The 26,019-nt window shown below is 41.2% G+C and overlaps 1 protein-coding gene across 6 annotated transcripts in view; it reads right to left on the reverse strand.

Moving 5' to 3' along the window:
- Positions 1-717: 717 nt before the first annotated feature.
- Positions 718-26,019, reverse strand: part of SYNRG (synergin gamma) — a 43,060-nt gene continuing 17,758 nt past the window's right edge. For 4 of the 6 annotated variants that reach the window (XM_066979538.1, XM_066979537.1, XM_066979536.1 and 1 more), the window contains 11 exons: positions 24,626-24,741; positions 24,390-24,452; positions 21,014-21,964; positions 11,911-12,507; positions 11,407-11,570; positions 10,606-10,659; positions 9,902-9,998; positions 9,436-9,584; positions 6,538-6,648; positions 6,056-6,091; positions 718-4,918 (listed from right to left, as the gene is read on the reverse strand). In XM_066979538.1, coding sequence (XP_066835639.1) covers positions 4,787-4,918; positions 6,056-6,091; positions 6,538-6,648; positions 9,436-9,584; positions 9,902-9,998; positions 10,606-10,659; positions 11,407-11,570; positions 11,911-12,507; positions 21,014-21,964; positions 24,390-24,452; positions 24,626-24,741 — 2,470 coding nt within the window. In that variant the 3' untranslated portion in view covers positions 718-4,786. The remainder of the gene's footprint in view (positions 4,919-6,055; positions 6,092-6,537; positions 6,649-9,435; positions 9,585-9,901; positions 9,999-10,605; positions 10,660-11,406; positions 11,571-11,910; positions 12,508-21,013; positions 21,965-24,389; positions 24,453-24,625; positions 24,742-26,019) is intronic. The other 2 variants (XM_066979539.1, XM_066979535.1) reach the window with 1 other exon arrangement.

A 26,019-nucleotide genomic window follows, 5' to 3' on the forward strand; every position in this document is an offset into this window, starting at 1 on the left:
CCAGTTTTTCATCATGCATCCTTAAACTTACAGAAACCAAAGAGGAGAGCGCAGCACAGTTCAGTCGTTCCTCCTGCTACCCATTCTGGAAACCGTGTGTCTGCAATTATTTCAGAGTAGTTGGATGTTATTTGGTGAGGCATCTTGCAAATATGAGCCACGAAGATGACTTTGCGTATACGGCTTCACGTAAGGCCCTTCTGGTCGAGCTCTCCAAGTTTCTCCCGAGCCAGGGGAAGGTTTTGCCCTGCCCCGACGCCGCCCGGGGAGCGCGGTGGCACGGGCAGCTCTGGTGCCGCAGGCAGCGCCGCGTTTTGTCCGGCTGCACCCCCGAACAAGCCACCCCATGGCTCTGTCAGGAATGAAATGGGTTCTTCATTGAAATCGAGGTTTGAATCCCAACAAAACATTTGTAAGTCATTGCAAGAATTAAGGGAGTGAACAATTGACTAAAAAGTCAATTAATAACACTTTTCCTCCTTGGATTCAAAATGTCTGCAGTGACTCCAGCACAGCACAAACTGAAAGAGCTCCAACAACTAATCACAAAACCACTTCTGGAAGACAAATAGCATCCCAATGGGGAGAAAAAGGAATCACAATACGAAGAGACGTTTTCTGACCACTTTTCTTCATAAAATTATGACATTTATATTTTAACACTGAGAAACGGAATTAAATACCGGCCCAGAGATCAAAAAAATCTTTGAGAAAAAGCAGTTTGTACAATAGCAGCTTTTATTGAAAAGGCAGTTTTTGTTTCAAGTTTAATTAATCTGACATGAAGCTAACTAGAAAACAGCATTCGTTGGGTTTTACCGAGCTCCACTCTCCCCTCGTTTCTGCTGCACCGCTCTCAAGGAGCTGCTGAAAGCAAACCCAGGTGAAGGGAAGCTGCTGCCAGAGACGAAAATTCAGAGGAATGTTCAAGAGCAGGACGTAACAATTCCCACGCCACAAATAACCTCCCAACTGCTACACAGCAAATACAGGTCAACAAGCTCGCGAAGGTACTCGAAACAAAACGTGACAGCGGATGGGCAGGACACAGGCTCGAACAGTTGGGTTGCTCCCTAGAGCTCCTGCCACCGAGGAAAAGCCAAAATGCACTAAGATAGCACAGAAGCAGCAGGAACACAACCGGGCAAAATGGTATAAATTAAATCAACCAAAGGAACAATCTCTTACAACTCCAAATATACACAAATATATAGAAAAATCACTTTTCATAGGTAATCCCAAGGCAGCTCCAGAGAACACACACATTAAAAAAAAAGGAAGAAGAAAACCAGGTTTCTTTTTTTTCCCCTAGTGAAAGAGCACATCCAGCAAAAGGAGCTATATTTATAAAATTCAGCACAACCAAAGCAGAAGGCAGCATGTCCATTAGCCTGTATGCAAAGGAGGCAGGGGAGCATGGTCTGTTACAATGCACCGTAGAAAATATTGTAACCTTGGATACAGATTGCAAGGACACCAGGCTTTGGCTAGCAGTGCGATGTCTGAGGAGATGCTGAGTGCAACAGTGAGTCATTTTAATGACTGGGGTATGAGAGTGAAACGATCCTCGTTGTGCAACGCCTTTATCAAGGGGATCTGCATGTAAAACATTTGATGTATTCCCATGACGTAAAGGTGTGCAGAACAACGGTTTCTGCTTGCCACGAACACATTAATATTGCCTGCTGCTCTCCCTTCTGTAGGGAGCAAGTGACTAGCAGTGTCATACTTCAGTAAGCTCTGCTGCAATTATAATTGTAAATGTCGATTCCTTACTTTTATGGGCCAAAAGACACACTGGCTACGTCTTAGAGAGGGAACTTACTTGCTTAATATGTACGTGACAAGAAAAACATCACTGAAAAAGGCTTTTATGACAGTACATCTCATACTGCTTTTGAAATATTGGTTGCTTTTAGTTTCACGTTGTGGCCTTTTTTTTTTTTTTGTGGCATTCTCTTTTAATTAGAAAAGAACACGTATCCAGTTAAGTGTTCAGGAACTGTGGTGGAAGCCCGTGCTAACAATAAATTCCCTTTTCCCAATATAGCATTTTCATAAGCAACAGCCTTTGCGTCAGCCAGATACAAAAACCACTCGACAAGTCCCCTTGCTAGCAGCAAGGCGAGGCATTAGCTTGAAGCCAGACAATGCTTAAGTGCTTCTGTAGCTCACTATGCAAAGGCAAGTGCTCGCTTACTGTGCTGCACAGACCCCGGACATCAATGGGAACACTTCCACTGGTACCCAGCAGCCCCTAAGTACGAGGGAAAACAATGTATGTGGTCAACAGCTATGGTGCAGGCTACTGTAACTATTTCACACCTAATAAATGAATCAGAGAGCGAGTAAAGACTGACTGCTTTTTTTTTTTTTTCCCTCCTTTTCTGATAATTACTGGGCAGCAGAAGGCAAGCAGTCACTGTCGCACTACTGAAAATCTGCCACTTGATTAGCTTGAGCTTGCAACTGGAGGCACAAGTTGCTGAGTTTATGAATAAGCTAATTTCAGGCGGCAGGAAGATTTATTTTAATTTGGGTAAATAAGGGGCCGGACACCTAACACTCTTATTAGCCAAAATTCTTTAATTCGGCATAATTAATAGTTTAGTATAGCTAAGACTTATTTTTTTAAATCACAGACTGGTTGAGGCTGGCAGGGATTGCAGGGTCCCTCTGGTGCCACCCCAGCCCCAGCACGGCCCCCCCCGGCAGGGGACCCAGCCCCATGTCCAGGCTGCTGGAGCTCTCCCAGAGGAGCCCCCAGCCCCTCGGGCAGCCTGTGGATGAGATCCCCCCCCGAGCCCCCTCTTCTCCAGGCTGAACAGCCCCAGCTCCCAGCCTCTCATAACAGGAGAGGTGCTCCGGTCCCTTGAGCATCTTGGTGGCCCTCCACCGGGCTCTTTCCAGTATGTCCAGGTCTCCCTTTTACTGGGGACCCAGACCTGGGCACAGCGCTCCAGGTGAGGCCTCGCCAATGCTGAGCAGAGGGGAACGACCACCTCTCCTGACCTGCTGGCGATGCTTTGCCTAATGCAGCCAAGAATACCACTGGCCTTCTTGGCAGCAAGGGCACGTTGCTGACCCGTGTTCAGTTTGGTGTCCGCCAGGACCCCCGGGTCCTGTTCTGCTGAACTCCATGAGATGTTTGTCAGCCCAAGCAAAGACTATAGAGAGTGGCCTTGCAGTCACATCTGCCAGCTCCTTCTGGGTTTGTGGGTGCCTCGCATCACAGCCCATGGGCTTGCGATTGTCCAGTTTGCTCAAGTGTTCCCTGACCTTGTCCTCTTCCAAAGAGACAACAATTTTCCTCTTTGTAATTTCAATTTCAGCAAGTAATTACTTGTCAACATCAGCTACTCTCAATGAAGGCAAGAGTAGCTTGGAAAAACTGTTGATATCTTTGGAGAAAAGAGATTTTCTAGAGAACTGAGAAACTGAAGTCAAAGAATGAAGCAAACTGAATAGGATGTATAGCGGTAAGGCTCTTAAAATAACGCCACGAAGCTCCCAGTGGGTTTAAAATTCTGTAACTATCACTGCAGCTGATGGCACTGTCATCATATTGAAAGAAAGAAGTGGTTACTTTAAATTTATGGGCAACACTTTGTGATAGTCTATTATACTAATCTCTTCCTATTCGATAGGTGTTCCTACCATAAGCAACAAAATGGTAGATCGGCAGCAGCCGGCTTCAAAAAGCAGTCTGCTTAAGCCCAACTTTCAGTGCTGGATCACACCCACCTGCAGCAGGAGCTAAGGGCCACCTCGTACTGCCAGTTCTGAGTCAGGAAAACACGTTACCACAGGTAGCACTGCATTGCACAAGTTACATGCATGCATCCCATCGGGGGAAGCAGGTAACACACAAAAAAGGGAATATGTACAGGAGCAGACACGCAGTATCAGTGGAGTCCAGTTTTCAACAGTGATGCAGCCACACAACTACCAAAGCGTCAGGAGAAACGTAACAAACCACAGCTGTAGTTCAGGACAAGTCCAAGAGCAAATATTAGCCAGTATTTACAATAGAACAGCAAAGATTGCAAGCTTTAAAATCCAGTTGCCTGTACTAAAGAGTCCAGATATGGTAGAGAAAATTTAAACAATTTTTCCAAGTTCTTAACCCCCAGTACTAACCAGTTAAGCATATGAATACTTTATAATAATTTACAATTCAGAATAGTGAAAATTTAAATAAACAATGGCTCTCTACAGTCTAATTCCTTCCAAGTCAGTAATTCATTTTGCCTTGGAAGTTACCATGACATGTGCATCGTATGCATTGTAATAATATAGCAGCAAATATTTAAAGAAAAATATCATGATCCAGACACCCAAAACATTAAGAAAAGATTTGTTTGCAAATATGTACTTCAAGTCTTTAAGTGTCACTTCCATGCAAATCAGTCTAGCGTTTCAGTTTGTCTTGGAAACTAGGTACTGTCCTCTCACAGAGGTCTGTACACTTGGACGGCAGACCGGTTTTTTGTTTGTTTGTTTCACAAAGACCTACCCGCTTTCATATCGAGAAAGAAACGCCGCATTTTGTGCCACTCCACCTTTTTTTTCTTGTTATTTCTGAAACCCCATTTCAAGTACTATTCTTCACAGGGAACTTCCATATACGAGAGTGGCTTTAATCCACTGTTGTACAGAAATCAAAACAAAGCATTTCAAACCCTAACCACAGCTGAAAGAAGCCTTTCCACTTACTCTATCACACCATTTACCCCAACCGAGGTGCATTTTCAGACCCGATACTCCACCTTCAGCGCAACTGCTTTCAGAGCAGGTCAGGCAAAATGAGACCCGGAGGCTTTGGCTCCACGCAGTTGATCCAGAAGTTTGCACAGCTGGCATGGTATTGGTGCCCTCCATATGCCAGCTTAAAATTATCCGTTTCTGAATTAAAGGCCTAGAATAACAAGAATTGAAACAAGTATGAAAGTCTTATCTTCTCCAGGATATAAAACAGAGTGGAAAATGGCTATCGCAGAGGTGTTCACCCCCAGCATGGTAGAACCTGGACCCTCTCACTCTGAATGAGCCATCTTCACTTGCAGAAGCAGAGCAGGCAGACAAATATTTCATTTTAGTCTGCAAAAATGTTTGCAGGTGGACAAAACCTTCAGCCACCACACCTGATGGTACTTAGTCTGCTGCATGGTGTGTTAGAGGGAGATTTGATTAGTATTCTCTCTCATCTGACACCTGGTAACTAACCCATCTCGTTTCACGCATCCTCTAGGAAACAAAAGCTTGTTCTGTTAGCTATCACGTTTATTTCACTGGGTCAAACTCTGCCGTAACTTAGGCAGGTGCAATTCTTGATATTAGCATTATCCTACCATACTTCTGGTTCAGGTTGGTCCCCTTTTTCTGGTAATTGAATCTGTTTCACAATAGGAGTGCATGAAGCCATGAACAAGCTTAAAACATCTCAAATGTATGTTGCTAGGAGATACTGCTTAGATGTGATGGGAAAATTATTTTTTATTTTTAAATAAATCTAGGCTCTCGGGGATAACGTTGATTTTTTCCCCCCTGTTCAGAAGAGAACAGTTAACAGCTGTTTCTACTTCAGCAGCATTCCATTCCCAATGCTTCACAGCTACCTATTTAAAAAAAATTCTAAACCCGTTTCCTACACTTTGGATTTCCTGCACAGACTTCTAAAAATGCCATTGCCTACTACATATAGCCAAAAGGCAATACTTCTAGCAAAAACCCTACCGTTCCCCCACCCTTTTGCAACAGACACACAGGCAGCTACAAATTCAGAAACTCGCTGCAGTGAGTTTTCTACCACACAACAGAAGTAGCACAAAACCAGAAAGCTATTCACAAGGTACAAGCATGCAGACAAGACAAAAGGGAGACTCTATAGAGCATGTTAGTTGATCGGATCAGGTATTACAGTTACAAAAAATGACTAGAAGAAAAGGATTCATGATTGGTACAATTGAGAATGACAGCTGAAGGCCAGTTAGCAGTTCAGCCTTTCACACTCAACTAGAAATGATTCTATAAAGAATTTTTTACAGGTTCATACTTTTCTAGGAAGCTCTTCCACAGGTTTCTCTTCTTTCTGAAATAACGTTGAAACCAAAAAGTCAGCAAAACTGCCGATATACATTAATTGGTTGGCATAATTACTTTGTACACATCCTGGGATTCCCTCCCAGCTCTACTAATTGCAATAGTCCCCTCCTGGCAATCCGCAGAGATGCATTGCATAAAAGAAAGTAATTAAAAGATTTATATATATGCATTTTTTGGTCTCAGTATCCCAGTTTCTTTCCTGTAATGAAGAATTTAACTTTTCAACCCTTTTCTCCACATCTGCGTCACACCCAAAGCCCACTGAGTTTAGGCCATTGACCGGTTTGAGTCCCATCTATTGATCAGATTTTGCCTTCGCCGCTTCCAGTTACAAATTACAGCCATGAAAACTTGTAAATGTACCCCAAGCCTAAATGGAAGTCAAGACTGTAAATTAAAAATGAGTTTAATGATAGAGCCCATGATACTTACTTTACTTCTTGAATCCACATTTAGGAGGCACACTCCACAGGCAAGATCTTGGGCATTTTTAATCCCTGGACGCAGCATACAAGAAGAGAAATCCAGTGAGTTTTCATCTGGCTAAAGAAATGAGACAGTAAAATTTAGACATTTTCAATGACTGAAAAAGTTTCAGATATGACAAAAATTATTTTTCTGCTTGTAACAGAGACCTACGGCATCACACAGGCAACAAGGCAGAGGTGACGTTACATTTTCTCAGTCTGATGCATGATTTAACCAAAGCCATTAGTATGTATTTGCAGTCCTGCTACGCGGTCTCCATCAGCATTAATTTATAACACTCTAGCTCTTGAAAAGGGGTTAGACTACAAAGGAAATAACTCTTAAGTTCCATGTTCCCACATCAAAAAGGGAAGAAACTTCTGAGGAAAGAGCCCGGGCAGCTGCTGCTCCATTTCAACTGCAGCATATTAAGGACTGGATGCAGATAAACAGCGGTATGCAACAGCTATTTGTGCAGCTGCGAGGAAACGGGGCAGCGGCCAGCACCGCTTCCACTAGTGTTTGAAGTGGTGTCCGTATCTGTGTTTATTGTCCTGAATTCCGTATTACGGCCTGATCAAAAAAGGGCAGTTGTTATTCTTTCTGAAGTTTTTTTTTTTTTTCCTGAACCTACAGTATGGCACAGCAGTACAAAGCGGGACATTAAGATTCACCAAACCATATACGAATTAAGGTCACCGGCTATTTCATGCCAGACAACCTCAGGTCCAAGAGAGGCAAGGATTGGGAGAATAAGCCTGCAAATAAGCAACTTTCCTGGTACACAAACTTAAATTTCAGCTACAAGATGGATGGTTACAGAAAGCTTTACATATGCATGGTATAAAGCTGTTGAAGTATTGCTTGAAGCTGGTAGCACAATTAAAAATAATGACTAGAAATGCAAGAAACAAACAAAATGTGTGATCATAAAACACGTGTACTCTTTCTTAATCCATAGGCTAGGTATGCTGATCACACTCCCCTGCTGAATGGCTGGAGAATAATTGGAATCCTGAAAAAAAGCCCTTTCATCTTTAAGTAGATCAATCAAATTAATAAACGCACTCTAATATTTGTTTACCAAACGCACGAGTGAAGCAAATGAGAAGGTCATCCTGTAATTTGCAATGAAAAACCACAAGGCTGTGCATAAAATTACCTTGCAACAAAATCCTTTAAAAGATAAAATTAACCTTTCCAAGCGCGTGCCTCTGGGCTGGGCTACTTCTCTGCACTTAACTGGCACCTCTGCACCGCGTGGGGTCTGTGACACCCGGGGAAGGTATGGTTCCACACGGTTCAGCATTCCACGCGGAGAAGAGAAACAAAAAAAGGATGATTCTGAGAAGTATCGGAGTCAGGGGTCTCTTTGGTAACAACCAAGAGACTGCACGTGTTTGAGAAGTTGTTTGCAGCTCCAAGTGTGCTTAACATTTAGCTGGACTGCTAAGGAGAACGTGGCACAGACCTTAAAGGTAATCCCTGTAATCTGCCAGGGAAAAGTACTTCAGGAGCTAGATTTTAATCTACTTGCTTTGAATCAAGAGAGACTCCTGGTAGCTTTTTAGATTGTCACCATCAACAACACCAGATTTCAAACAGATGAATCCTCATCTATCAACTTCACCTGCCAGGCAGTAAAATAGCCAAGTGTAAGTTTCATTTTCTGACAGGCTTTGTGTAACGCCGGGTGTTACCATAAGCACCTGCTTGGCATCGCTGCTTGTAACGAGAGGTTTAAAGTGTGCAAGAGGTGTGTAAAAGGGGACTGACACTTACAGTACCTGCTTTGCAGGGCTGATGGTTAGCTCAAGGTGGCTATTTGAGGCAGAAGCCAGGTACCTGGGGGCTCATTTATACCCAGCTGCTTGCTGAGGAGCAAAGATCTTTAGTGGCCACGGCTGCATTGCAAGAAGGAAGCCACAAATTAAAGCATTCGGTGAGAAGATAACATAGTAATGATCTAGTTATGGGTGCTTGATGTGAAGCACTGATACTAGGGATTGAAGACTCCTTAGGTGTACACTGAATTAAAGGGATCCATTACACAAGACCGTATCAAGCACCGTCATGAGGATGACTCCCTAAGGATATGAGTTCTACTGTGGTTAAAAAAAAAATTTTGCACATATTTCCGTGTGAATGTTGCAGGAAATACCAAGTGAATGATATTTAATGGCAAGTTTATTTTCTTGCCTTCCAATTGTGTCTATTCTGTACCTGGCCCCTACATGTCCCTCTTTTTCAGTTCCTCTGAGCACCCTTCCCACCCGGTGCTCCCTCACCTAAAGACCACCGCTCAGACAGCCTCCCCCCATCTCTCTGTATCTATGCAGAAAGCTCTCGAGCTTCTACCAGACTGTCTCAGAGCAACTGAATCTTTTCTGGCACTTCTATTGCGAGGAGGAAGAGCTATTTAGTCTGCAGCAGGAACCAAAACAAACGTAGGCATTTCCAAAATCCAGAGAGAAAAGAAAACAGTTCAGCTATTCCTGTGTTGCTACACTGAATGCTCCTGCACTGTTAGCATTAGAACTGACTGCAGGGATATTATACAAACAAGGTAAGTCCACGTGATTCTGTCTTCACCTAATGGCTTATAAAATTTCACTATTTTTCCCTTATTAGAGAGGTCCACAGACACACAGGATATCCTACCATTAAGTTACTAACATAACACAGTATTTGCACATAAATAAGTTTTCTTACACCGAGCTTTAAACTGGATTTCACAAACAAGTGTATTTCCATTTTGCAAGAGGAAAAAAAAAAAAGGAAAGTTAGGACACCCCATGAAGTCATTTTACATATAATTATGAGGTTTCTTCTAGTAAACACATAGCTTATTTTTGGCCTTACCGTTAAAGCAGCAAGTGACATGAAGCTTATTAGGTTGTTCCATACTTTATCAATATCCTTCAGCAGCTGTTGGAGTTTCTCGCTACAGACAGCCGTTGCTTTGATACCCAGTTCAACTCTCTTTGTTACTCTATAGACTTCAACAACCCCTGTTGGAATAAAACACAGCGAAGAAAGGCAGATAAATTCACTGCAGGCACAAGGTTTCTGAAATTGTGACTCAAAAACAGCGCAAAATAGGCACAGCACATTAAAGGTTGTCATTTAACACAGCACATAAAGGTGGTCAAAGGACTGTTATTTCTAAGTAGTTGTTACATTGTTTAGCAGCAGAGTTGTTGCTCATCATTTCAACGTAGGCATAGATTAAGCTAAAAAAAATAAACAAATAATATTTGGGGAAAAGTGACTATACATTAGTATAGGAGAACATTCAATGCAAGAGACACGCTAAATTAAAACACACCTAGTAAATATTCCATGCCTTGAGCAGACTGGATAACTTCAGTGCAAACAGATGAACTGCTTATTCCATTTAAGGTATCATTTGCTTTCTTTATGACCTGGTGGAAGTAAGATTCATAAAAAGGTGCTGTTATTTACCTTAAAATAATTACTACAAACAAGATCGTCACCAACAGAAACCGTCACACAAAATAGGAGGCAAATTAAATGACTGCTGTATTCAGCCTCATGATTTTGTACATTCACGCTGTAACTCTAAGTAGATCAGTGTAAAAGTATGAACATTTAAAACCTTAGTGCATTCCCACAAATATTTTCATTACTAAAATAGTAGTTTTGAGTGTATGCATGCATTGCTATCTAGTTTAATAATAGCATTCAGATTTTTTTTTTTGCATTTGAGTATTAGACAGCAAAAAGAAATTTTAAAGAAAATTACTCTGGCTGTGAAATATCTGACACATATTACCAGAAAATCAATGACCTCTCCTCAAGCCACATTAAATACGCTCGTTTCTAAAAAATGGTGCTGAAGAGCAAGGTGCTCTTTGATACCAGCTCATTGATACCAATGACCCGAACAACATATTTTATTGGTCTCTGCTTGGGCTGATTCAAACCCTTTCCATGCCTATGCAGTCTTAAACATTGAATAAAATTGTACCTGCACTAAGGAGGAAAAGATTTCAGAGGCTACACACTTACTTGCAGGGCACTCTCCAAGCATCTTTGCCATTCATACGCGTATCTCTCACTTTCCTATTTGAAAGAAAAGGACAGTCTGAACATCTTTCTACACGCATTTCCCCCTCTCCTACCACAATAGACATACAGAAGACAGGTATTTAAAGAGATTATTTGCAGGTTAGCTATGAAAAAAAATTTAAATACCTTTTCCTAATTTTTCCTCATTTTTAAAATAGTCTATTTGCATCTGAACTCTAAAATCTGACTTCTGGGAGTTAGAACTAGTTTCAAAAGGAAGAACACACATACCCACTCCAAGCAAATTTGTTACAGGTTTGCCGTTACAGAAATGGGGATTAGCAGAACTTAATCCAAGTCCTTTTACCATCCTATTCTTAATACAAGCGAGAGAAATAACGATTACACAGCCAAAAAGTTAAGCCATTTCTCAAAGCCAATGGTCTCAGTGCCAAAACTAGGATTAGATTTTAGTCGTAACCAATTTCCAGTTACAAGCTTAGACTGCAAGGTCAAATGATTCAGACACCAGCACTTTTTTCCATGCCACAAGGCTCTAAAGACAGAAAAGGAGAAATCTCCTTTATGAACTGTTTCCTGTTCATAAGAAGGAGACAAAGAACAGAAACCTTCCTTTATGAACAGCAAAATCAAAACACCTAACCTTACCCAGGTTCCCTCTTAGAAATACACCCTACACCGAAACAGCTAAAGTCCCAAAGAGCTGGGATACAGAACTCCCTTATTATCGCACCAATGAAAGTCATTGCTGATTTTCCTATATTCCAGACAGTTCCTTACCTCAACTTCCCCGGTCAGGTCTTTGTATTTGTCTCTGATGACAGGCAAGGCAGGCTTCTCACTGAGGGTGTTTGAACGATCTCTAAACGGCTGCTCCAAAACCGGTAAAGGCGAAGAGCGGCTTATTTCTCTGTCACCTAGGCTTAAGCTCCTTTTATGAGACCCTAAAAAGTTAGGACATAAAGAAGGTTTTTCCTCCACTCAAAGGCAGGGAATAAAAATGAATGTAGTGGTATCAAGGGATGCACTACGCCTCCATGAGAACAAAACCTATTTACTCACTGACTGGTGCAAACTTAGCCAGTTCAATTCTTACAAAATTTTGGCACAACAAATTTTTATTTCTACAAAGAACCCTGCTCCAAACATCACAGAAATCAATAAGAAACTTGTTTCCAGTAGTCTTTAGAACAATCCCCACTGGCTAATTTATAATTTGGTTAGAAAAAATAGCCTTTAATAAGTACACGCTTTATGAGATTTCTCTGCTCTGAGCGGGCTTACCTTGAACAGACAGGTCAAAGGTAGCCAGCTCACTCTTGATCATTTCTTCGCTAGATTTCATCTTGCCTTGGGAAGTTGCCACCAAGAAGTCAAACTTGCTGATTTTTGGCTTTTCACTTTGGAATTCTCCAAAGTCATCTGTGGACTCCCTGCGCGTTTCAGAAGAGACACCGCTAGCAAGGAAGTCTGCCCCTTGACTTGTGTCGGCTGCTGCATCCTGCGCTTCTGATGAAGGTCTTGCAAAATCACCGAAGTCTCCAACGTCATCATCACTTGGACCGCCGGATATTGGTCCAGAGTCCTTAAAGTTTGCAAAGGCTGCAAACGAAACATCCTGCAAAGCATCCTCACTAGAAAAGGTTGTCACTTTGGAAACGGTTGTCATGGTAATGTTTTCTGAACTGCCAAACAAAGTCTCCTTCTTCTGAAGAACAGAGGTAGCGGCAGAGGATCCGCTTCCCGAAGCGTGGACAAAGGAGGAGAACTTCTTGCCCTGGTGAATGTCTTCTTTGTCGGACCAGTCGTAGCTTGCCAGGCTGCTGACTGCAGACCCACTGTTATAGCTTCCAAAGGGGGCACATTTTAAGTCATCTATATCTGAGAAAGAGAAACCCCTACAATTAGAAGCTGAAGTTCAAACGTTAATCTCTCCACACTGTCTAAAAATAATAGCTACTTGCTAAGAGTCTTAGAGAACTGCAGAAACAAACAGAGTGCATTGTTGTTTCAATGAGGCTTAGACTAGTTTGCACAAAAATAATCTGAAAAATACCTAAGCGTTTAGTACAAAAATTCTCTACTTACTAAATATAAGCCTCAACCTTTGAATAGTGTCTTATATTTTAAGTTGAAAGTCACCAACCCATTATGAATAGCAAAGAAATACTGAAATAGAAGTTTCTAGACAGTACGGACTGCACAGGTCATAACTTCAGTTTTCTGATGCTGGCTACAGAATCTACAAGCCAAACGCAACCATTAACTCCGTGAGATGTTGGAGTTGCTATTTCACCTTACCGAAACCAACCACACAGACAGCTAGGTTAGCTTCCCCATCCTCTTCAATGAAGTATTTTATATTCATGCTTTGATACAAATAATGTATAAAAACGTGCTGCAAGAATTTTTAAGAAGTCATGTTACAGCTTATCACAATTACAGCGGTGCCGCATGACCGACTCTTCAAACCTACAAGTTTCAGAAACAACACGGATATCGCAAAGATCCCGGTTTAGCTTTTACACACTGTTTGTTCATTTAAGTACAGAGAAAATCCAATTATTTTGCAGAAAGGTCCAAACATTCGTACTCACCCAGCAATTATATGGGCCACTAGGTTCTTCTCACTGCCGTGAGCAGGTGTGAGATACGGCCTGGCTGCTTACGTTAAAGCCAGCAGAGGGGACTACGCAGTGCCCAGCTTCTGCCAGGCTCTGTCTGCTGCTCACGCAACTTATCTTTCACATTTCGACTGAGATTGATCCGTAGCGAAGGCGCACAGAGCCGGGGGCTAGATAGTTTTCATTAGAGCGTTTTTAAGAAGCCCCGCTATGCTACCTTTGGCATTTGTTTCCCAGCATTAACGAGTGTCGGCTTGGATTAGGCGCTCGGCCGCTGCTCAGGGCCTGCGGTCAGACGGTCCCAAGGCGGAGCGAACACATTCCCCGAGCATCGACCGTGCCGAGGCTCCTGTGAGCATTAGGGCCTCACCTGGCTGCCAGGCAGGAGGCACAGCTTGGCCTCAGCACAGCCAGGGCAGAACCACGGCGACATCCCCGCCGCCCTCTTTTACTCAGGCTGCCTGCACCACCTGAGGATTAAGCCATTTTAACAAAATATTCCGTCTACGTTTACTCATTTTACTGGGAGGGGAAAGCACACCATGCTTCAGGCTGCTTTCCAGGCATGACCCACATCCATGGCTAATTAAAAAGCCCAACGAGTACACAATATAATGATAGAGCTTGACGGCTACTACAACAAAGCGAAACGTCTCTGTGCAATGTGTCACCTATCGGAGCGTCCTAAGGGACAGCCTTCACGCAGCTGCTGCCTGTGCAGCTGACAGCATCTCAATTATAAGCATTAGCGCCTTGAATATACAGAGCAACTTTTCAAAGTGCCATTCGAATATTAAATTTGTAGAGCGTGCAGTTTGCAGAAGGGTAAACAGACGAGATGAAATCACCTGCTTAGGGCAAAACTGAATAGAAACAAGGCTCCAAGGTAAAAAGGAGCTGACTTGCAAGGGATCAGTAATTTATCACAAGAAACCACACCTTGTGCTCTCAAATATAAGGGTTTGTTTAGAGAAGCTAAACGAGAGTTTCACTAGCATTAAAGAGTGCCAGAATAACCTCCAAAATGTTAGCCAACTGTAATTAATCCTGAGATCTTGAAAATACCACAGTGTACTAAGCAACCTTTCCCTTTCAATTTGTGTTGACTTCAAAACCCAGCACAGATTTAAGCATTGCTATTGTCTCGGTGTTCACCAAGGTGTGGCAAGAAAGAGCGATGATCCTGCTATGAAGATCTGCAAAATCTATTGTGAATGATTTCTTTGATAACCGGCAAGAGCTGGAGCTGAAAGCACATCCTAAAGGAGCAGGTCACCGTATTCCTGCTGACCCATCCTGGCTCAGGGACACGCAGAATCAGCAGCAGCATCAGATGGGAACCCTGAGCTCCCAGAGCTTCCCCTGTAATCCTGGCAGGGGAGGCAGAGAAGGATTTTGTTATTCACAAGCTAGTATGTACCATTCTCTACGTGAATTCATGCAGACACGAAGTCCACCTCTATAGGTTTAAGAGCTGAGATACAATGTCATGGTTCAAGTCTGTGCATTTTATTTGGATTGTTTCATTGATTATAGAAGTATTGCTCTAGAGAATAAACTTTTATGAAAGTACTCTACTACAGGAAAGATGCTGTTCAGATACAAAACGTCTACAGCTAAAGCAGTCCTCAATTTAATGAAAAGTACAAAAAATAAAAGGTTATGCACGACAGTCTGCAGTTCAAGGTACACTAGGTTTTATAAAAAAATTCTTATTCTATTGCAAAAAAAAAAAAAACCCATGCTATATTTAGCTAGGCCATGAACTGTATTTGTCATGAGTCAGAAGTTTTGTACAGAAGTACAGTCATAACCTTTGCCATAGCTACAGCAAGACGAAAGGCTTACCTAAGCTCTTAGCACATTTGCTGTATAATGGCAAGGGGAGCGTTTCTCTTCCCCCTGCCAGGCAGCAGAGCAACTCGCCACCAGACTAATAAGCGAAGAAGCAGTTTACATGTGAAAAGCACTTCTTGGTTGACCCTAGAGAACTCTTTATGATGTGGGTATCTTTATTACTGGCATGAGATTGTTTTATTAAGCGCTGTTAAGAACTGCTCCTGCAACAGCCTTTTTCTTAAAGACCGCAGATACGTTTAATGAATAAAACCGCTCCGGTTAAAACGCTGCATTTGTAACCTCGGATGCAATAAAAACTTCATTTTGCTGTTATGGCAATTCAAAATATAAGAAGATGCATGCGCATCAGAATATTTTTTTCAAAGCAAGACGTGATTATGTGGGAAAAAAAGAATTAAGTCTAAGTATCGCATTTAGCGAAGACACCTGCTATTGAGCTACTGCCATTTCCTCCGGCAGGAAACTTTCTGTACAAACAGCATCTGAACTGATGGCAAGCATTAAATCTTATCCAAAAAAGAGCAAAGAATAAATCCATACAAATCTCTACGAAAATGCTTTCTTTTGAGAATATGCAACCTTTTTGGCAAGGTTAAAATTGATTTCTTGGCACCTTTTGGAGCACATACAGCAGGCCGCCCTGTGGAAGCAGGGCAAATATTAAAGGGATGCATCAACGGATTTTAGTGAACTATATCATAATAAAACAGCGTTCCTAAGTAACCTCGGTAGCTTTCAGAAACGACATGAGATGTGAGTTTTGTTATAAAAATCTAAGTGCTCTTACTGCCAGCGTAGTTAGAGCCTCATGGAATTGGCACAGCCAGCTTTGCGCTGGCGTGACTACAAAACACACACCCCGTGAAACACAATGGGCATGGAATCTCAAACCGCTTAAAGAGGGGTCAGGGAGGGAAGGGGGTGTGCGTGTCCATAAAAATCCAAGTCAGATCCATTCAAATATCACATAACCACTTTTTTTTTTTCCGCCTTAAAAAATATTTTCTAGCAAACCAAGAATGGAAAGAGTGATCTTCACAGTGTCGTGCTGGAGCACAGGAAGCTTCTGAAAGCTTTAGAAGCAAAACCCAGTTCGTATTTCATCCAGTGCAGAGGGTTTGAAATATTTACCCTTTCCTTCCCACCCAGTTTGAACTACCAAAGCCGTGTTCCCCGCTCCACGTTCGGCCTGCCTGAGGATCACCTGGGGCCGGTACCACTGCTGGTGCTGAGCGGCACAGGAGGAGCTGCCAGCCAGAGCTTGGGAGAATACTGACAGGGTGAAATACAGGTAAAACACTGTTTCCCAGCGTTATCTAATCTACAGAAAACTTTGCCATCCTTCATTTGAGCCAACTATAACAATGTATTGCAGCTATCAAGGTTCAAGTTATGCCTGGAGGCAATTTACAAGCTCAAGTCTTCGATGTCAACAGTTCAATCATTTAAGGAAAACCTTTGACAGAATTAGTTAGCCTAACAACACCAAAAAAAGGCAATTCTCAAGATTGCATCACATACTTAGCGATTTTAGCCAACATAGGAGGGATTCACTTTTCAATATTTCAGTTTATATTCAACTCTAATGAACAAATGCAACTCTCGTACCACGTTTGGGGCGGTAGGGTGATGCAGGATGCTGCTTCTGGTCCTAGCAGCACAGCATCAGTGCACCAAAACCCAGCCCAGCTCCTACCAGCAGCGTTACCAGCAAGAAGCCCGAGACCCCTTCCAGGGAGAAGACCCCCGAGAAGGGCCGGGATGAGAACTGGAGGAATACGGAGCTCGTACGGCTGCTGTCTGTGTCCTGCCTACCAGCAATCAGAGAAATGCAAAGCCCATTTCTCAGCTGGTGAGGTCCACAAGAGCTTCAATTGCCCCAGTGCAATTCCGTTGAAAGGCAGCACCCGGCACTGCTGAGGTGGAACCATCGAGAGTGCTGAACATAAGCTACATTAAAACGAAGGGAAAAGGAGAGGAAACCCTTCAAACCTTGTGGAATGAAAACCCTTGCTAATTATTTTTCTGTTATCATGATGAACATTGTCTCACAGCAGAACAAAGACCCTCTGAGCGTGCATGGAAAGCAGGAGCCAGCTCAGTTCAACCCTTCGGGAGCCAGGCTAGAGCTGCAAGGAGTTGCTGGTGCCTCTGTGCCCTTCTGCTCCGCTTCAGAAGACCACAGGTATCTTCCCTTGTGGGAACCTTCGCAGGATAAATAAGTCTTTTACATCTCTTCTATTTGCAAGCATGTGTATTTGACTGTCAAGTCTGGACAAAAATGTAATAAAGCAGTCGTGAACATTACTCTCCCTCCTCCAGGTATGATTAGCTGAACAAACACTAATAGCACAAGCCCTGCAGAATTAAGTCTCTCAGGTTTATGTTCAAGCCTTCTGTTTAAAAAGCTTTAGGGCTAGACGTAATGTACAGGTTCTGTAGAATGAGAGAGGTTTCGGTTGTTTTTTCAAAAACGATTGGTGTGAAAAAGAAAAAAACTGGCTTCTAGCTTGTTTTTTTGCTCTTGGGGCAAGGAACTACAAAAATCCAGTTTGCGCTGGCATAACACTTGAACTTTACCCCACATCTCAGTTATTTTTGGCTTTTAACCTTGTCTGCTAATTTAACAATAATCCAAAACTGTTGGTGGCCCAGGATTTGGAAGAATTTGAAGTGACACCGTGCTGTGGCACAGATTTGCAGCTGTCATTTGTGTTTGAAAACTTCCATGTTTACTAAAGTAGGACTTTCACAACAGAGTAGAACGAAGCAGGGCCCTTTATACTTTGGGGCACCAGTTAACTCACTCTAGATTAGCTAAATAAACATCAAAATACTGTTTAATGGTCTCCTACTCATAAATGCCTAAAGAGCTACACATCTTCCAACTGGCCTTATTCACTAAGTCTTCTTACAACCTGGGCTGGCAGCAGGGAACTAGAAGCGAGGAGACAAGGGGACAGAGGTACCAAAATCGCTGTCTTCAGTTCCAACTACCACCGTGCCCTCAAAACCAATGCACAGAAACAACCCTGCCACCGCACGTCTGGTCCATTCGATCCCTCTCAAGATCCTCTCTTTAAGAAGTTTCTGTCTAGCCTGACATGGAAGGTTTCAGAAAGGCACAGAGGGAGGTCCAAGCACCCAGCTCAAGAGGTTTGCAGAGGAGAAGCTCGCCCGCACGCTGCCCTACCAGCTTAAGGGGATACTATAACTTTAAACTTTGTATTTTTCAGGAAAAAGAGGTATGATTGCAATCCAGCAACAAATCACACACCCCCACGTTTTCAAAATATGCCAAGATAATATTTATTAACACAGCAGGACTTACAGATCACAAAAGATAGTGATACACAGGAGCTCGTAAGGGTGTTATCAGAATAAAGCATGCAGGTCAATACTTGCAGAAGAGAGATATCAAAGCAGATCTGAGAAGGCACATTCACACAGGAAATGTTTAGTTGAAATAAGACATTAGAAAAGCAGCAAAAAACCTGAAGTTGATTAAAATATACAGAGATCTCCAGTAATGCCAAAGAAAACGGTACTTTACAGATTTGTAAGTGCAGCAAACTGGATAACCCTTTGAGAATACCCCCGGCGAGGTATGCTCCCACTGCGGCGTTCGGCAGAACGCAGAACAAATTAGGTTCATATAACATGACTAGATGCTAATTAAAAATGCTTTAGTCTTGGAGTGAAACATAAATTTGGTTTAAAAGAAGCAGCCCGGTTGAATTAACAGCATGCAGGCAGTGCTCAAAGGGTTATACGAAGTATATGCAAGAGAAATCAGGCAACATTAGTATAATCCACCTTCCACACAAAGAATTATAGCAAAGTTTAAAGAGACAGTATCCCCTTTGGAGAGCAAAACTGAAAACCTTGCTTCCCTCGGAGGCCAAGGTCAGCCGCATGGGAAGCAGCTAGGTGTCTTCTCGCTAATTCCCAGCGCAAGCAACCTACCTGCCCGCATCCGAAAGCTACACAACGTGAAATCTCGATAGCCAAAGGATAAAAACCTCTACATTGGTACAGCAGAAAAGTCTAATATTATCAACAGCCCCCACCCCGCTGCTCTGGTTCACTCGGGGTGTTAAATATTGCTTGCAAACCTAACGGTTCCCAGTGCCTGGTCTGCCATTTCTCAGCACTGAGGACTACAAAGGGATACTGTCCCTTTTTGACATTAGATTTACAGATTGAAGAAAATGGAGGAAAAAAAAAATCTGCTTTTTAACTTATGTAAACTAAAAAAAAAGGACTTGAACATCAGCAGTTCATAGCTTGAAACGCATCAAACATACATAGAGGAACGCATGAGCACAGAAGTATTCGTAACAGATAGTCCAGAGCACGCTCTGCTAGGAGATTGGAACAGAATTCAATGGAGTGAAACCCTCCTTGTGGAAAAACACCTAGCTTGGCACCATAAGAGAATACAGACTTGTTTGAGTTTAATAAAAATAGCTTCTAATTAATACTTCAAAGTTCAAAAGTTTAGCAACAAGCACATGATCGGCTAACCCCTTTAAACAAACCAGAGAAATCTTTCCTGCCACAAACGGCAATTATTAATCACTGATTTCTGTGGCAAAAGCTCACGTACCGTAGAAGAGCTACATAAGTCAAGCTACCACCAAAAGAGGCTAGAAAAATATTACGAAAAAAGTGCTTTCAAAACCAAAGTAAACATTCAAGAATACACTGTAGGTGCTACGTTTTTGACAGCTCACTCAACTTGGATTTTTACCAAGCAGTAATATGAAAATTAAATGTCTTTCCTAATAAAATTATTCCTGATATTTTGTACCCTGTTATAGAGTATCTTCCATGTCAAAGTTGCCAACTCAATTTTTTTCTCCCCTACTTAAAAATAGCATATAATGCAAAATTACAGTACTGTATATTTTCTCTACCCATATCTGCAAAAATGGAAGAATTATCTCATTTGGAAATTACCAATTCTTGCAGTAACAGCTTTTACATTTACAGTTTGTATGCTTCCCCCGTTCAGAAAAGCCTCTGACTGCATAATACTTGTCCCTAGAACACAGTAATGGTTCCCATATTATTGAAGGCCACAGAACATTTAACTACATCTTATCTTCCTATGTACATATGAAAAGAAAAAGCAGGACACTTGGGAAATTTACTTTATGATATGCAATCAGATTGGAGATGGTTAATTCATTCTCTCAGGAGTACTTTCATAAAGGGAAATTAAAGAAGGTGAAAGCCTGATAAGGATAAAATAAAAAGTCCCATGGTTTTAAATTTAGGTCCAAAAGCTATCAATCATGGTAGTAGCGTTTACAGACCCTTTGCACAATTATTCCAATGAGGGTATTAACTCTAAAAAGTGTACACAATACCTGTAGTCCTGCAAAATACTGGCTACGCTAATTAAGCCCCCCCCGTAACGGGAATATACTAGTGTTATTGATTAGACAGCTTTTCATTAACAGCACAAATGAGTGTTCTGCCTACCCTTTTAGCAGCACAGAGAGGGTTAAGTCCCCGAGTCAAATGCTTTGTTGAAACCAAGAAATTAAAGTGAGACTCTCTGCCATTCATCTTGTTAATACAAATGGAATGACATCGTTTGCATTAGAAAATTTTCCACTCAAACCCCTTAAGTGACAATTGCTAACAGGTACCAGTAATACGATGTTGTCAAATCTCAAAAATAAACTGGAATTGAGTTCAAACTGCTCAATCTCTAGTCACCTAAGACAAAAAAATAAATACTGCCCTTTTAAGGGGCTGTTGGTTAGCAGGTGCACGGAGTTAGAAGCCTTTCACTACTGAAAGACCAGTGCATTATTCTGTAATTTAGCACGCAGAAGAACACTGAAACCTCCACCACCTACGTTACCAGAGCAATCTAACCAATTCCTCACCTGCTGCTGGTGGATGCTGGCCACTAACTGTTGGCAAATCCAAAGAGCTATCAGACATGACATGCTTAAGATCTCCTCCCACATCAGCCAGTTTCATGTCAAACTGAACAGACAACGCATCTTCAGAATCCTCCTTGCCAACACTGCTGCCGCCAATAGACGGGAGATCCAGAGACTTCACCGAAGCAGAGTCTTCTTTGGCCTGCTTGAAAGCTGCGACTTTGTCCACCAGGGACTTATCTGTGCTGCTGCACGTGGAAGAAAACTTGTTAGAGTGAAAGTCAGCAAAATCATCGTCGCTCTTCGCTGAGGAAAGCGTGTTGTCCTTCCCCTCCTCAAAGCCTGCTCCAGAGCCTTCCAGAGAAAGCTGTTTGAAGATGTCGTATTTGGTGGGCGTAGCAGTGGTGGCTGAATTCTGCCCACTCTTCACCGTGCTGGCAGATGAGCCGGGCTGAGGAACAGGGCTGGCCTCTAGTTTAAGTGCATTGTATTTGTCGTCTGGTTTTTGTTCAGAAAACCCACTGCTATTGTTGAAAGCCATAAAATCTGCGAAGTCATCTTGTCCACTGGCCGATGCGCAATTAGAAAATTCCCCAAAAAGGTTGAACTCCCCAAACTCATCAGCTAAGCTCGAACTTTTGCTAGGTGCTGGCTGGGCAGTGGTAGATGGAGGCGGTGGTGGAGGAAAGGAGGACGATTTCGACGCATTAAACGCAGGTGGAAAGGAGAGCTGCTTGTTTTCTCCAGTAGAGGAAAAAAGATCCAAGTCTGCTAGATTCAAAGAGGGCTTAGCTTGTGTTTGCTGTTTTGACTGAATGGGTAAAGAAGGGAAGGATGTAGGGAAAGTTTTGTCTTTTGTAGGTGGCTCTAATGGTGGGATACTGTCGGCGGTTTTAAAATCTGTGAAGCCATCATCGGTTCCTGCAGACTTGAATTCTGCAAGGTTATCTCCTGACGGAAAAACAATGAAAAACGACACAGTAGTAAGATACTGCAGTGACAACAAATACATCATATCCATACCATGCAAGCAAGCAAATTATTTCATGCAATGTCAGAAAGATTTTATGCAAACTATTTAAATTAAGACCTCGGGATGCACGTGGAACTGCAAACTCAACTTGTATAAACCACACAAGTTTCAGGGTCAGCGATTCTAACAGTCATTCCAGGAAAAAAAAAAAAAAGTCTTTCAAATAGCCTCAAAGTTATATTAAATTCCCTTTACAACGAGTTAATATAAAAACACACCTTGACCAACAGATTCAAAAGGTGATCAGCTGTCTCACTCAGCTCCTGAATAAGGCTTTTTCCCCACTTCATCCTTCTCACATTTGCCAGGCAACAAACAATCTTGAATTTCACTTATACCAATATAGCATTTGTTTTCTTACAGAAGCAACTCTCTCCCCCTCCCTTTGACATACTGCACAAAGGCAGTGTCTTCATGGGATGTCAGCAGAACGCTGAGACAAAAGCAGCCTGGCTTATAAACTGGAAGGGGAACGGAGGAGGAACCAACTCAACTTCTGAAAGTTTAAGCTCGCTTAAAAGAAGACAGCCAGCCAAACAAACCGATCCAATTGTTCATAAGGGGGAACCCTAAGGGTGGAAGAGGTGAGCCACAAGCAAAACAGAATGCAAGGCTGTCATCCTAATAGGTAGTTTTAGAACATTTTTAAGCTCTCATTTTAATCTATCATTTTTTCCTCCTGTCAGGTTCACCTAACGTACAGTATTGTTAAGCGATCAGAACTTCAGTAAATGCGGTAACTCAAGCATCTTCTAGCTGCTGCTGTGAGTGCTTACAGCTTAAGTAGGAAGCTTAGAGATGGACTTTCACACGAATGTCAACATAATTAATCATAAAAAGTAGAAATACCCAGAAACTATATACTGAATGTAAGGTTGTGCTGCAATAATTTAAACCTATTTAAATATTTGGTAACAATGTTTTCACTGAATTTACATTAAATGTTTTGGTGTAGTAACTTTATAGCTTTCTTCCTATTTACATGTCTTTGTTTTTCTTTTTTGTTTCTTTTGCACATGAAAAATAACATGACAAATCTTGAGTTGTTTAACCCATTCACCAGCATATATTTATATAGATCATTTGTAATTTCAAAGTATTTATGCATATTTTATCACAAGCATCCAACAAATTTTGTTCAAGTTTAGAAATACACCATTACCCTTTAATTCTCAAGCTATCCCAGTGTCATTCCTTAAATTAGTTTAACCAAGGTTTAAAAGACTGCTCCTTACAAGGGTAATAGAAGACCATGACTATACCTGACATTATTCCATTCTCCCTTCCCTCCAAACCAATTCACTTGGCCCAACAACACTACAAATATTTGTGAAATTGCTATCCATTCATCAAAAAATGAAACATCACAGCAAACTACACTTACTGATGGATTGCAAACTTTTCCATTAGAAATGTAAGCTGGTGAAAGGGTTAAGAATGGTCAGACCTGGATAGCAGGCAAATAAAGTAATTTTTTTATATATATTTTTAGGACATATACAAAAAGAGATAAAATATTATTTCATTGCATACATTTAATTCTGGAAAAGTATTGAATATGAGAACCTCACAAAACATCACAAGAGTTTCAAAAACTCAGTGTCTGAAAAAAAGAATCCCATCTTTGAAAAATATGGAGTCGGAATGAACTAGAGTAAGCAATTTTATCCTAGAATCTAAAATTGTTTACTAATAACAAGACAAAATGCTGGGTAAGATGTATCTGCAGAAGTCAGGTTAAATTTGTAATACATTTATCTTCTGATCTGTCTACTGACAATGTAAGAAAGTTAGTTGAATTTAAGATTAACTCTTATATTTCATAAATGAGTTATGCACAGATCATTCTGGAAAAGGCTTAAGGAGAGACTGCTTTTGTAATTACACTGATATTGCATCTCACATGCCATCTAGGTTTTACTTTTCCCAATCAAGAAAAAACAAACACAAATTTAAAAACAAGTGACAATATTTATTCTTGAGCAAAGACCGTGAAAGGTTTAAATTCTGCCCTAACTACAGAAAAAAGTTGCAATTTTGTCCAGAAGCATCTTACTCTACAGCCTTCTAAGAATATGCGATTCCTTACTTAAAAAAGACGAATTCCAACTATGATGTTGTTTTAAAATAAGCCTCAGAAACATCCAAAAAAGATGCCAATTTTCTAGAAACAGTTTCCAGACTGTTCCGAGAGTACATTGATACTTCCTGTCGAGTTGTTTAGAGGAGCAGAAGGACCATTATTCTGGAATCCTAGCAATGGAAATTCTACAGTTCATAGAGAACCACAAAAAAAAATCATGAAAATATGTTAAAGCATCTCCAAAAATACATACTGCTTACCTACGTATTTGGTCTCTGATGGTTGTTCTAATTCACGGAAAGCACTATACTTGTCCCCACAATCTAGTGAATGTGAGAAAAGAAATTTGCATAAAGTTATTATGAACTTGTATCATAAATTTTACATTGGCATAATTACTCTGACTTTTTACATTAAGTTTTAATAAATGCCAGAAACTAGATATATGAAACATCGCAATACGTTGTTCAGAGTAGTTGCATATTTTTCCTTTTACCTCCAAAAGTAGCTGTACTTTCAGGCTTCTCAGCTGCAATTCCTTTAAACACAGCATACTTATCAGTTGATGAGAGTGTCTTATTACCTGGGAGTGGCATTAGTAAAGAAGGAACACTAAAAACAAAAGAGATAAAAGCAAAGTTCTTTAATTTATCCATAAGAAATATATGGTTCCAGGTTTTATTTAAAGGAGCCTCTTATGACTACAGCTTGGATCACTGAACTTAAGCTTGTACCCTACAAAGCTCTTAATCAAGAACATTATGGAAACTACCTCATATCTATCAAGAAGAAGAGCATGTAGGCAGGTAGTTGCTGTTGGGTAACTGATGGAAGAATTTGCACTTTATCTCACCTAACTGTATTTGTGTAGGCCAGAAGTCAATTTTCACCTTGATTGATTTTGATTTGTAACAAAGCACGAGCAAAAAACTACAAAACTTTCCACCACAGGAACTCTTAGCCTACGAGAGGATAGACATACCCCAAGAATCACTGATGTTTCGTTTATCACTGTGTCCAAGGCAGTGTAAGGACTGTTCTCTCTGATAGCTATAGTGGAGTCAAAACTGCATGAAGTTTTTCTAGCTCCCTGCTTTCAGCTTATCAGCTTTTGATTATATTTTATTACATATCACAAAATTAAGAGAATAAAGCAGAACTGTTGTTAAAAGGGAAGTAAAAGAGAACTTTGAATTCCTGTCAGTGCAAATCAGCACATTTAGGTAACCATCTATTCAGCAACATCAGGATTATTCCATAGTTACATAAGAAAATCTTTTTGCACATAAACACACTTTATATAGTAAAACTGCCATAATAACCTAATGTCATGTTAGCAATTGCTGAAAGATTTAGAAGATGCTCTGTGAGAGCTTTGCTTGCCCTCCACACAAGCCTTCTTATCAGACCTTGGCAGCTCTACAGAACAACATCCTTTACATATGAATGATGCATTTTACCTCTAGTTTATGTCATTCAATCCTATACACATTGAAAACGTGAATGAATTTCTATGGCATTCTTTGGCCTGAAGCAAGAATCTTTCCAGAGCCATTTAAATCTCCTTATCAGCAGCCTACAAGCAACATACAGACCTACCACTTGCACACATGTGCTAATGATGGTCTGTGATGCTTGCAGACAGAGCAGCGTCAAAAAAAATATAGCTTATGGTAATTTAATTAAATTTCACATCACTGCAAAACAGGCTATTACATATGCAGTCTTGGCAAATGTAATGGTTAATCATCTGTACTCTACAGATGGCTTTTTTTTAAAATAAAGCTCCATAAGCAATTAGATTATAGCTCATTGTAACATTTTGTTCAAAAACGAATGCTTTTACAACAGAATAAAGAGAACTGCTGCAATGAAACACCTTTTTTCTTC

This window comes from Anser cygnoides, chromosome 18 (assembly GCF_040182565.1).
Source record: "Anser cygnoides isolate HZ-2024a breed goose chromosome 18, Taihu_goose_T2T_genome, whole genome shotgun sequence".
Taxonomy (NCBI): Eukaryota; Metazoa; Chordata; class Aves; order Anseriformes; family Anatidae; genus Anser; species Anser cygnoides.